Source organism: Ahaetulla prasina, chromosome 1, assembly GCF_028640845.1.
Source record: "Ahaetulla prasina isolate Xishuangbanna chromosome 1, ASM2864084v1, whole genome shotgun sequence".
Lineage (NCBI taxonomy): Eukaryota > Metazoa > Chordata > Lepidosauria > Squamata > Colubridae > Ahaetulla > Ahaetulla prasina.
The window spans coordinates 297,187,462-297,200,076 of NC_080539.1; the positions used below are offsets into that span (position 1 = coordinate 297,187,462).

The 12,615-nt window shown below is 39.5% G+C and overlaps 1 protein-coding gene across 2 annotated transcripts in view; it reads left to right on the forward strand.

The window, feature by feature from the left end:
- LOC131187486 (transmembrane protein 178B-like) overlaps nt 1-12,615 on the forward strand; it is a 34,971-nt gene that overhangs the window by 13,551 nt on the left and 8,805 nt on the right. For both annotated transcript variants that reach the window (XM_058161827.1, XM_058161828.1), the window contains exon 2: nt 10,998-11,111. In XM_058161827.1, the coding sequence (XP_058017810.1) occupies nt 10,998-11,111 (114 nt within the window). The remainder of the gene's footprint in view (nt 1-10,997; nt 11,112-12,615) is intronic.

Consider the following 12,615-nt stretch of genomic DNA (forward strand, 5'->3'; position numbering starts at 1 on the left):
CTACCAGGTTCGCCTGGTGCGCCAGTTGCGCCTTTCTAGACCGGGATGCCCTATGCACGGTCACCACGCCTCGTGACGTCTCGCCTGGATTACTGCAATGCTCTCTACATGGGGCTCCCCTTGAAGGGCATCCGGAGACTGCAGTTAGTTCAGAATGCAGCTGCGCGGGTTATAGAGGGAGCCCCTCGTGGCTCCCGTATGACACCTATCCTGCGCAGACTGCACTGGCTACCTGTGGCCTTCCGGGTGCGCTTCAAGGTTTTGGTAACCATCTTTAAAGCGCTCCATGGCATAGGGCCGGGTTACTTACGGGACCGCCTACTGCTACTGAATACCTCTCACCGACCCGTGCGCTCTCACAGCGAGGGACTCCTCAGGGTGCCGTCAGCTACGCAGTGTCGCCTGGCGACGCCCAGGAAGGGCCTTCTGTGGGGCTCCCACCCTCTGGAACGAACTCCCCCCAGGACTCCGTCAACTTCCGGACCTCCGAACCTTCCGTCGCGAGCTTAAGACATATTTATTCATCTGTGCAGGACTGGACTAGATTTTAAATTTATAGGGGTCTTAACTGGTTTTAATATTTATATTATTTTTAAGAATCTGGCTTTAGAATAAGTTTTTTAATGGTTATTTTAATTTTGTACATAAATGTTTTATTTGCCTGTGAACCGCCCTGAGTCCTTCGGGAGATAGGGCGGTATACAAATACGAATAAATAAATAAATAAATAAATAAATAAGATCGAACTCCTGGCATTGAGCTGAATTAGCCTGCAATACTGCATTCTAACCACTGCGCCAGCACAGATGATTGTTTGAAAAGAATTCCATTCCCAATAAACATCAATTATATTTGCCATATATTATTCTCCTTTTAGGGGGACACGGTGGCTCAGGGGCTAGAACATTGAGCTTGTCGATCGAAAGGTCGGCAGCTCAGCGGTTCGAATCCCTAGTGCTGCTGTGTAATGGTGTGAGCTCCCGTTACTTGTCCCAGCTTCTGTCAACCTAGCAGTTTTGAAAGCACCTAAAAATGCAAGTAGAAAAAATAGGGACCACCTTGGTGGGAAGGTAACAGCGTTCCGTGCGCCTTTGCCGTTTAGTCATGCCGGCCACATGACCACGAAGACGTCTTCGGACAGCACTGGCTCTTCGGCTTTGAAACAGAGATGAGCACCGCCCCCTAGAGTCGGCAACGACTAGCACGTATGTGCGAGGGGAACCTTTACCTTTACCTTATTCTCCTTTTGTGAGGCATGTGCCTTCAGGTCCACTTTTTTACTCCTGGCACCTGCCTGGACAAATCCTTGCAGTTTTCTTGGTACAATTTCTGAAATTGTTTGCCCTTGCTTCATCCTTCCTAGGGTTGAGAGAGAGAAAGGTTGGTCGGGGGCCAACCAGCTGGCTTTGGGCCTAAGGTGGGACTAGAATGCATGGCCTCTCCTTTGCTTTCCCTTATATTTGGAATTGGCACACCCACCCACCCACTCTAAATGCATTTCTAGAATCCCTTCTCAAAATTCATCCCTTTAGATCTTTCCGTCTAGAAACAAATACAAGACGTCAGCATTTGATAGAATATGCTATATGCCACAAGTTATTCCTGCCTCCATTTTCCCTTTCCTATTCCTGTCTGCTTGTTTTTTTGATTGTTTGTGCTTTGGGAAAGAGATTTGTCAAACACTGCCTTTGTTAAGCCCTGTGGCGCTAAATAATGTCGAGATTCTCCTGTTTCTACCTTTGTAGTGAAAGTAAAGCTGCAGTATTCTGTTTCCAGAATCTATTATAAAACCATCAGCTGCTCTCCTGCATTTAATCCTCGCCCATACAGTATGTATCTTCTGCCTTTGTTAAGTTTCCAGGCTGATTTTATCCATTGAAAGGCAATTCATCTATTTTATTTTTATTAATTGATTTTCCCCTGCATAATATTTTCTTCTCATTGATAGGCTCTCTTCCCTTCTGGCTAAAAGCTTTCTGTGTCCACCAATGATCTCAAGGAATTTAAAACCAATACTTTTGGTCACCCTCTCTCTCCACTGTGACTCTGCCAAAGCTAATGCACATATTGGATATAATAAAGCTAAAATCCAATATCACACTAGGTGTGTATAAACCCATTAAATCCAACATTTTAAGCTTAACTCTGTTTTGGATTGTGACTTTCAATAGGTTTTGGAGACTGCCAGCCTATGAGGTTAGCATGCCTTCAGATTCGCTCCTCCCAATAAAATATCACATCACTTTAGCCGTTGTGGTTTTGGGGCAGGAGGAGAATGTATGGACCCATGTCCACAGCAAGTCCAGTAGAGTCCCGATCTCACAATGTGTATCTGGTCTCTTGGCTACAGCTTTTTCTTTATTGTATTTTTCCTGCTTAATCTTTTAAGACAGGGGTCTGCAACCTTGGCAAGTTTAAGACTTGTGGACTTCAACTCCCAGAGTCCTGGGTGTTGAAGTCCACAAATCTTAAAGTTGCCAAAGTTGCAGACCCCTGTTTTAAGAGACAGCCCTGTCCACAATACATCGCTCACAGTAGGCATACAGGAAACAGTTTCCTGAGTGACATGAAATAAACCAACTTCTGCTGACTAAAGGCACATTTTTAAAATATGGTAGTACACTTCACTTTTAAATTACAACTCAATTTTTAAATTAAAAATTACTGTTTTTGAATTTTGGTTGCCAGCAAGGGAGCCTCAGAACTGAGGATGGTTCCGTGGGTGCAGCTCCCAGCACCCTCTGGTAGTTACTACCACTTTGTACTTTTTAACAGAATCCTGTTGGATTGGAAAGAATAGCATAGCGGTCCCAGTAAACGAATCAATGAATGAATGAAAACAGGACAGGAGGAGAAAACCATTAAACATATGGGAAGAATACAGGTAGTATTCTTGACTTACAACCATTTGGTGACAAATTACAACAGCACTGTTGTAAAGTTACAACAGCCCTGAAAAAATTGACTTATGACCATTTTTCACACTTATGACCATTGCAGCATCTCCATGATCATATAATTAAAATTCGGATACTTGGCAATTAGCATGTATTTATGACCATTGCATTGTCATGTGATCACCGGTTGTAACCTTTCCAACTGACTTCCAACAAGCAATGTCAGTGAGGGAAGCCAGATTCACTCAATATACACCCTTGCTATATAGAGAGCTCTATTTGCCTTAATTCAGGGGTCTGCAAACTTGGCTCTTTTAAGACTTGTGGACTTCAACTCCCAACTCTGGGAGTTGAAGTCCACAAGTCTTAAAAGAGCCAAGTTTGCAGACCCCTGCCTTAATTGATTAACTGAACATGATTCGCTTAACAATTGCAGTGATTCACTTAACAACTGTGGCAAAAAATGAGGTGCAACTCACTCAACATCTGCCTTGCTTAGCAATGGAAATTTTGAGCTGAATTATGGCCATAATTTGAGGATTATATGTATTAATTCAACTTAACTGCATTTCAAGTTTCAAATGAATCAGTTTTAGTCTTTCTCTCTCTTTCTTACATGGAAACAAACTCTTGTCCTGTCACTTGCTGTTCAAATGCTAAGTTTGACTCTTGGGTCAAAAAGATCACAGTTCTTTGACAGATACCAATTTGATAAACACAGATTTAATGTTAAAAGACAAGCTAAGGTAAAACAGATGACCAAGGGAAGAAGAACATGTCTGGGTCAGGATTAATAATTAATAATTTCCACATCTCAAGTGTTCAATGTGAATGAAGTGACATCCCTTCATATGCAGACATCAGAGTGGGTATCAGCATGACAAAAAAAATTGACAAACATATGATATTTATAAGGTATGATATACATTGAGCAACGATGGTTTTCAGTTGAGTGGACTGGGTTTGCTTTCCTGATATTACAAAATGATAGGTTTGGTGAACAGCATTGATTAATCCATGTCTTGTTGTGATAAGATAATGCAGCTGTGAAGTATCCTCTCAGTGTTCTGGGAATATTATATTTATTTTTAGGACCAGGTTCCTATGGGTAATGATCTTACCGAGTATTGAAAAACTACAGACAGAGCCATCTCATATGTGCTACTGTCATTTTAGTATCAGCATTTCTGCTATAGTTAGAGAACTAGAATTGAATTCATAAGGCACTGATTCCCAGCTTTTCTTTTACCCATATCACGGTGTCATCACTGGAAAGTAAAGGTTTCCCCTCTCCAGTCATTTTGGGCGGTGTTCATCTCTGTTTCTTAGTGGAGGGAGCCAGCGTTGTCCAAACACACTACTGTGGTCATGTGGCCAGCATGACTACATGCCGAGGCACACAGAATTACCGTCCCACCAAAGTGGTACCTATTTATCTATTTGCATAGTTTCGAATTGTTGGGTGGGCAGGAGCTGAGGCAACTACTGGGGTTCATCCTGTCATATAGCACTTGGATCTTGAACCCAGGCTGTCAGCTGTCCAGCTGACAAGCTCAGTGTTTTTAACTGCTGAGCCATTTCCCTTCCCCCACTGGGCCTACATCATATAAATTTGATACATAATAAATAATAAATATACCTTAAGAGTTAAAATTGCAGATAACACCTATGTTATCTCCAATAACCCCAGTAGCATCTGAAAGATTGTCCCCAGTTAAGCAATAAAAGAAATACTTTTTAAAAAAAAAATAGCAGAAACAAAGGCAAGTTGCTAAACTTCACGACATATTGGTGGAGCCACCTCAAACTTTTGACTCAGATCCTTCAAACTTTTGAATAAGAAAACTCCCAAGACATTGATAATGTTGATGCTTATTTTTATTTTGACATTTGCAGTAGGGACCACCAGAGCACTGATCCAGTGGTCCTTAGATCAGAAATAGGAAATCATGATTTTAAAGGGAAAACTGTCCTCAGACAAGGCGAGGTCCTGAGTGTGTCACATCTGAGGGCAAATTACTCCGTTACATCTCTGTACCAGAAGCACTGAAGACACTTAAAAAACTCAGCAAAGAACGACTGCAATTCAGGACCAAATATGCTGAGAAGAAAAGTTATATTTATGTTTTAAATCTTCTGGATCTTCTGATTTTGTTGAAGTCAATCAAAAAAGAGCACCAGAGCAGAGAATTGTTTTCCTTTAAAACACAGAATGAGCTTCTGCTTTTATCCAGAACTTGTAATTTGAAAGATAGACAGATTGTCACAAGAATTATTACTTCTTTCTGCACAGATGGGGAAGGAACCAATTATAACATTGTACCTAACAACTGTAGAAACCAGGCTAATCTCTCTATAGTACCCAAGCACCATGTCCTGTTTAGGTTGAAATTCAGACTTGGAGAACTGCCAAGAGCTTTCAGAAAGATCACTAAAACGAAGAGATTATAGACATTGGAGAAATAGCAGAGGGGCATCCCGAAGGGGATGAAGGCGATAAAGGAAGGGCATGACATCATTACACAAATGCTGTGATTTAAATACATGAGTCAAACATAGGATGATGTCAGTAGGCCTGTGACATCACTTTGGCCGAGCTGAGGGCCACTATAGAGGCTGCTGAAGTAGCATTTTAAAAAAGAAATCAAATATCAGTAGAAAACATTCCACGGACTATGTAGGAGTCTTCTTTAAGCTACAAGAAAATAACACCCCCTCAAAACAGGGTGGAGAAACATGGTAGGAAGAACCCTAATGCAAACAATGGGATGTTTTCAGAAACAGAGAACGTGTTATTTTCTTTTTACAAGCAGAAACTGGGCAGCTAGCAATCTGGGATGCTTTTATTTGGATCTCTGCACTGAAAGACTCAATAGTACAAAGGCCTTTTCTAACTCTAAAAGTCTAATTGGATTCCAGCCTGATGAGATTGAGGCTTATAGCTGTGTGATGGGGCTGCATAGAAAGGCTTACCATCTTACTACCATTCTGATGCTGAGGTATATCTACATACTACTAAAACTCTTGCATCTATAACAGTGGTGGGTTTCAAATTTTTTTACTACCGGTTCTGTGAGTGTGGCTTGGTGGGCGTGGCAGGGGACGGATACTGTCAAATCTCCATTCCCTCCCCAATCCAGGGGAAGGTTACTGCAAAATCCCCATTCCCTCCCGATTGGCTGGGACTCAGGAGGCAGAGAATAGATGGGGGTGGGGCCAGTCAGAATTTTTACTACCGGTTCTCTGAACTACTCAAAATTTCCCCTACCGGTTCTCCAGAAGTGGTCAGAACCTGCTGAAACCCACCTCTGGTCTATAACCTTTAACTGGCAGAAGTGATGCGTCATAGGGCAGAACTTTTTCAACAACGGCAACTTAATACAAAACAAAACAATATAATACAATTCTTTATTGGCCAAGTGTGATTGGACACACAAGGAATTTGTCTTGGTGCATAAGTTCTCAGTGTACATAAAGAGAAAAAATACATTCATCAAAAATCATAAGCTACAACACTTAATGATAGTCATAGGGTACAAATAAGCAATCAAATCATACTAGGAAACAATCATAAATCATAAGGATACAGCAACAAGTTACAATTATACAGTCATAAGTGGGAGGAGATGGTGACAGGAACGATGAGAAGATTAATAGTAATAGCAATGCAGACTTAGTGAATAGTTTGACAGTGTTGAGGGAATTATTTGTTTAGCAGAGTGATGGCGTTTGGGGAAAAACTGTTCTTGTGTCTAGTTGTTCTGGTGTGCAGTGCTCTATTGCGTCGTTTTGAGGATAGGAGTTGAAAGTGGGCTAACTTACAGAATGCATCCAAAATCTGGGACCTATGATTTCCGTGGAATTGAAATTTGGCAAATTTTATAAAACATTTTATGACATAAAAATTAGCATTAAGCATTTTATGACATGATAGAAAATTTCATAAAACATTTCCTGTGGTCAACTGCTGATGTTTGACTGGGCTATACAGTTCAGGTTGGGCTACTTGCAGTACAGATGTATTTCTTAATATCTCCCTGAATTTTTAAGAACTTTTACAATACTTTAGAAGTTCTGCCATTATTAAAAGCACTGAGGAATCTAATGAAGAAATATTTCTGAAAAAATTTAATAGATCATGAGTTATCTAGTTTAATAAAAAATGCATTATCATCATCACTGCATCCAAAATTTAATCACATTTGGAAAGGCCACTTATTTACATATAAAACATTTTGTGTCCTAATTTCCCTTTGTAAAAAGCCAGCAAAGATTAATTTTTAGACCTTTAGAGAAAATGCAATTATGCCTTTTACTGATTTTCATCATTCTCTTACAATTGAGAAAAGCAATACCGTTTGTCTAATGTTTGTTAAACAAATGTTTTTCTAAGTTTACAAAGACTACATTAGATCGGACATCTCATGATTCGAATAAGTTAGAATCATACTTTGGAACCAGGTAAGAGAGTTGGGGGCCAGTGTTTTAAGCTGGAATGGGACAACAACTCACCACAGCCAACTTGTCACGGTCAACTTGCCATGGCCAGCTCACCATAGGACAACTCACTGCGGGACAATTCAACAATTCAATTTAATTATTTAAAATAGTTTTAAAATATTTTAATTTTTATCATTCACATTTCATTTGGTCTCTCTTTTGGCATCCTTTCTTTAATGATACTATTGCACTATTTTTTCGATATTAGTGTAACTCTTGTCCCATGGCGAGTTGGCCTGTGGCGACTTGGCCATAATGAATTTCCCATGACTAGTTGGCTGGAGCAAGTTGGCCATGGCAACTTGGAGATGGCGAGTTGTTGTAGACCCATTCCAGGACAGGTCAGGGTCTTTCTGGTTCTGAGTTCTGAAGCAGGCCAAAGATATTTGCACAGCCCTAATAGCAGACAAGCAAACATTATCTTCTCTTGTGTAGTCACTGAAACAAGTGATGACAAATCAATCAGAAACAATGCTGGGAAAACAAATACAAGGAATTAACTCATGCCAGAATTTTAGGTGCTTGAATCCTCTTTGACTTACCAAAGCCAGTAAAGATTGTGCTAAGAGGAAAGCCAGATTGTGTAATGTACTGAAACTACACAATTAACAATAGAGTCACGCATTGCCAATTCTGTGGTTTGGCTTCCTAATGATTATCTATTGCAAAACAACTTATAAAAGGCCATTTGTGGGCAGATTTAATAGAAGACCTTTGTAAGTCACATAGTATACAATTCAGTTCCATTCAAAAGTGCCCAAGAGTGAAATCACAATATTAATTCAAAAGCTTCTTGAATTCTGCTCTTTTCTTCTGTAGCAGACCTCCTTTTTTGCTCTCAATATATTCACAACTGACAACTTAGCCCATTGCGTATCAATAGTTCCTCTTTAGGGGATATAGCAGCATAATAGCAACATCAACTAGTATACAGGTAGACCTCAACTTACCACCTTTTAGTCAGGGACTGTTCCAAGTTATAACAGCATTGAAAAAAAGGGACTTACAACCCATCTTTACATTTACAACCATTGTATCATTCCCATGATCAATTGATCAAAAGTGGCATATAATTACGATGGTTGCAGCGTCCTGGGGTCATAGGATTGCCCTTTGTGACCTTCCCAACCAGCTTCCTACAAGCAAATTGAATGGGCGAAGCCAGATTCATTTAACATTAGCATGCTTCACTTAACAACTGCAATCATTCACTTAATAACCAGGGTGAAAAAGCCATAATTCACTTAACAACTGCCTAAGTATGTAACAGTCACAACTGTGGTCATAAATCAAGCACTACTTGTACAGTATATAGAAATACTTACTGGATTCAGGTAACGTAAAAATAATGGAATTTGTTCTGTATAGTATTACATACTTCTGAACCATTGTGGCTTGATAATAACTAATGAAACTGGATAGTATGGCTTATTTAAGTAACTAAAATTAGCTGGCTCCAACAGCTGCTGTAGGGTGAGAGTTTTCTTTCTCTTATCCATGATCTGTTATGTTTGCTGCCAGAGCTGTTTTTTGGGCAGCCTTGCCCCTTGGATTTGATAGGGGCACTTAGGAAAGACCTGAGACCAGAGGTGGGTTTCAGCAGGTTCTGACCAGTTCTGGAGAACTGGTAGTGGAAATTTTGAGTAGTTTGGAGAACTGGTAGTAAAAATTCTGACTCGCCCTGCCCCCAGCTATTCAGTGCATCCCGATCCCAGCTGATTGGGAGGAAATGGGGATTTTGCAGTAACCTTTCACCCGAGTTGGTGGGAATGGAGATTTTGCAGTATCCTTCCCCTGCCACACCCACCAACCCATGCCCACCAATCCACGCCCACCAAGCCACACCCACAGAACCAGTAGTAAAAAATTTTGAAACCCACCACTGCCTGAGACGATTTTTAGACAGCTGCGGACCCAACCCAGGAGTGGGAATCTTGTAGATTGCGACTCCTTGTGAGGGAGTAATTGAAAAGTCAAGGGCCTTTTACACCTCTTTTGACTAGCAGACATATTCGTAAGCAAGCTGGTTCTTTTAACATTCACTGTCTGAACTTTTGCTTTTTATTTTTAAATATTAATTGACTGATTGAATGAGGATTTATTTCAACCCCAGCTGGATTCTTTCTGTTTCCCTTCTTTGATTTGTTTGTCGTTCTCATTCCTTTCTGCCTTCCGTACTGGAAAGACGCACATGACTTTGGGTTTTTACTTTATTAACTTGCAAAAACATTTTGGATCTAATGGCCAGAAAACATCTTCCCTCTCCTTTTCACTGCCTCCCTGCTCTCTCCCTGCTTGAACCAACAACAGTTTGGTTGCAGAGAGAAGGAGGAGACTGACACCCAAGGGGGAAAACAGATTCTGGCTAAGAAGATGCAATCCTTAGTTGATCCTCCCACCCAAAAAATGGTTTGATGAACTTATAAACTTTGCACAAAACATTTTTTAAAAAACAGACATTACATTTTCTTAAGCCAGCAGGAATAATTTGTTTTTAAAGCAGCAGATTCGTTGGGAGGAAATACAGATATGGAAATAACACAGATGGTGGAGAACATTGAGAAGAAGAAATGTGATTTCCCAGCCGTAAAATGTCCAGGAAGAAATATAGACTCAGACATTATAGAGCCTGGGCATCAAGCAGAAATTATAGAACTGACGCCATACATCTCCTGGAAGCTTAACACTGTACTTTTATATCATAGCAGAGAACTCTCTGGGTTGACAAGTGCAAATGGTTTTTCTTTAAGGGATTTGATGGAAAATGGGAAACGGATTTAATACATTTGAGGAACGGTTTTATCTGGAATTTGGGGGGAAAGATAGATTAGCTTTGGAAACTGGATATATTGCATCCAATCAATGAGCAATTGATGAGAGATAGTAAAAAAAAAACCAATCTGGGATATTTGATCCAGGACCAGTTAAGGTTAATATTTGGGATGACAAGGGATTAAAGTCATGGTAAATTTTCTACAAGCTGATTACAATAACAGCTTGTTGGCTGAGGGTTTTGGAATTTCAGCTTTGTCTTTCTCCTATTACTGTTCACATTTTTATTACTTTTATATTCTTACATAATATGTTCATTATTGTTACTTTTTCTGTTACCTATTTAGTCATTAATATAGTTTGCCAATGCCAGGCTAACAGTTGATAAGTAGGTTTAGTAGTTTAACAATTTTAAATTCTTTTGGCCTGTTTCTCAAGGGGGGGTGGAAATCAAAATTGTTGTACTGTACCAATCAGCATTCAGTTAGGGGGGATGCTATGCGTATATGTGTTGTTGTTTTTGACACTTTTTTTGTTGATGTCTTTTTTGGTTGTGGCATTTTTTTTAAAAAAAAAATATTGGTGTTCTGTGTTTTAATCTTTTTTCAGTAAACTAAAAAAATTGCAAAAAAGAAAAAAAGAAACTCTAATTAAGGCAAATGATGGTTTAGCATGAGGGGGGTGAATCTAATCAGTAACTTCTTAATTTACTTTCTCGGCGACAGAAGAGGTTTAATTTGATTTATGGCCAGTAAAGGGAAAGCAGTGTTACAAATGTCATTGTTCAGCTACAGAATTCCCAACTGCACACTGAATTTGTCTTTGCAGGAGTCATTCAACGATGCACAGCTGTGAAATATCATTACACATCATCTTCCCTGCCACGCAACTTGCCTATTAATGTTACAAATACCATCCGCCAGGATGAGTGGCACGCTCTCCGTAAGTGTCCCAAGCATGTATGTGCATTATCAGAACCAAATGGCTATTTGGATGAATCATCCTCAGGTCTCTCCTAGGACTTTCTCTCTCTCTCTCTCTCTCTCTCTCTCTCTCTCTCTCTTTATCTATCTATCTATCTATCTATCTATCTATCTATCTATCTATCTATCTATCTATCTATCTATCCTGCTTGCATGCTTTGTTTCTGTAGAGAAAGATAGACATGAACGTTAGCACATCAATAAGAGATATATTCTTGCACCAGATGTATTAGCTTTCCATATGTGCCAAACATGCATAGGCCATATTCCATGTTTGCTCAAGGATGGTCTGCCGATTTGTTTCCATATTTAGAATAGAATAAAATTTATTGGCCATGTGTGATTGGACACACAAGGAATTTGTTTTGGTGCATATGCTCTCAGTGTGCGTAAAAGAAAAGATACGTTCATCAAGGTGCAACATTTACAACACAAATGATGGTCACATTTGAATATCTCAGCAAGAAGTAAGTGAAGATAAATTCTTGCATTGGAATAGTTTAGTTTCTTTCAGAATCAAGGAACTAAATCAGCCATTTACCATCTTTCCATTTACCAGAATTTCCAATTATTCAGTTGAAGAGGATTGAAATAAATATATGTTATCCTGAGATGGCTGAAAATGTACATGTTTACATCTAAAACAACCAGAAAGCAAAGCCTCAAAAAGATGGTTGTAGGAAATTACAGTTTTAATCATATAATGGAAACAATGAAATAGCATAAGCAGCAATCACTTATCTAGCTCGAGCAAATCTACCTGCTCTGCAGTTATCTCTACCCAAAAGGCTCTGAAGAGATAAAGCAATTTGTAAATATTATAACATATGTCATTCTGGATTGAAAGCTGCAGGAAGAATCTTGTATGTTTTTGTTCAAGTGTTCTTGACTTTCAAGCCAGATATACCTCTACCATGCTTATTATATAATGTTCAAGAGCTTATTTCTCTGGGATCATCATTTTGAGTTAGTTTATACCTTATACCAGGAAGGGAACTTGAGGCTGAGTCATGATCTCATGCAGCTCTGCCAAAACATTTTGGCAGCCCTAGAGCCTTGTTTGATTACACCTGTGTGATTTCCTGCTATTTTGTAGGAAAAAACCTGTAGAAATGGTTATGTAAACTCTAAAATAGCCTTGGTTAAAAAAAATACCCTCCTTCTCCCAGGAAAAGAAACCAGAATTCTGATCTTACCCATTTGTGTGGCACAACTTGACTTGTTGCAATACTTGTCTCTCAATTTTTTTTAAAAAAGGCCAAAAGTGAAGTTGACTAAGCAATCCATTTTTTAATATTTTTGTTAAGGAAGCAATAGAGATTTGATTAGAAAATCACTAGAACTCAAATCTGAGTGGATCATCAACCTTAATTCAGGGGAAATTGTTGCTACAAACTGTTGCTCTCCAGTGCAGATGCAAACCCTTTATGGCGGTTGAAATCCAATATATCTGGAGAGCATAA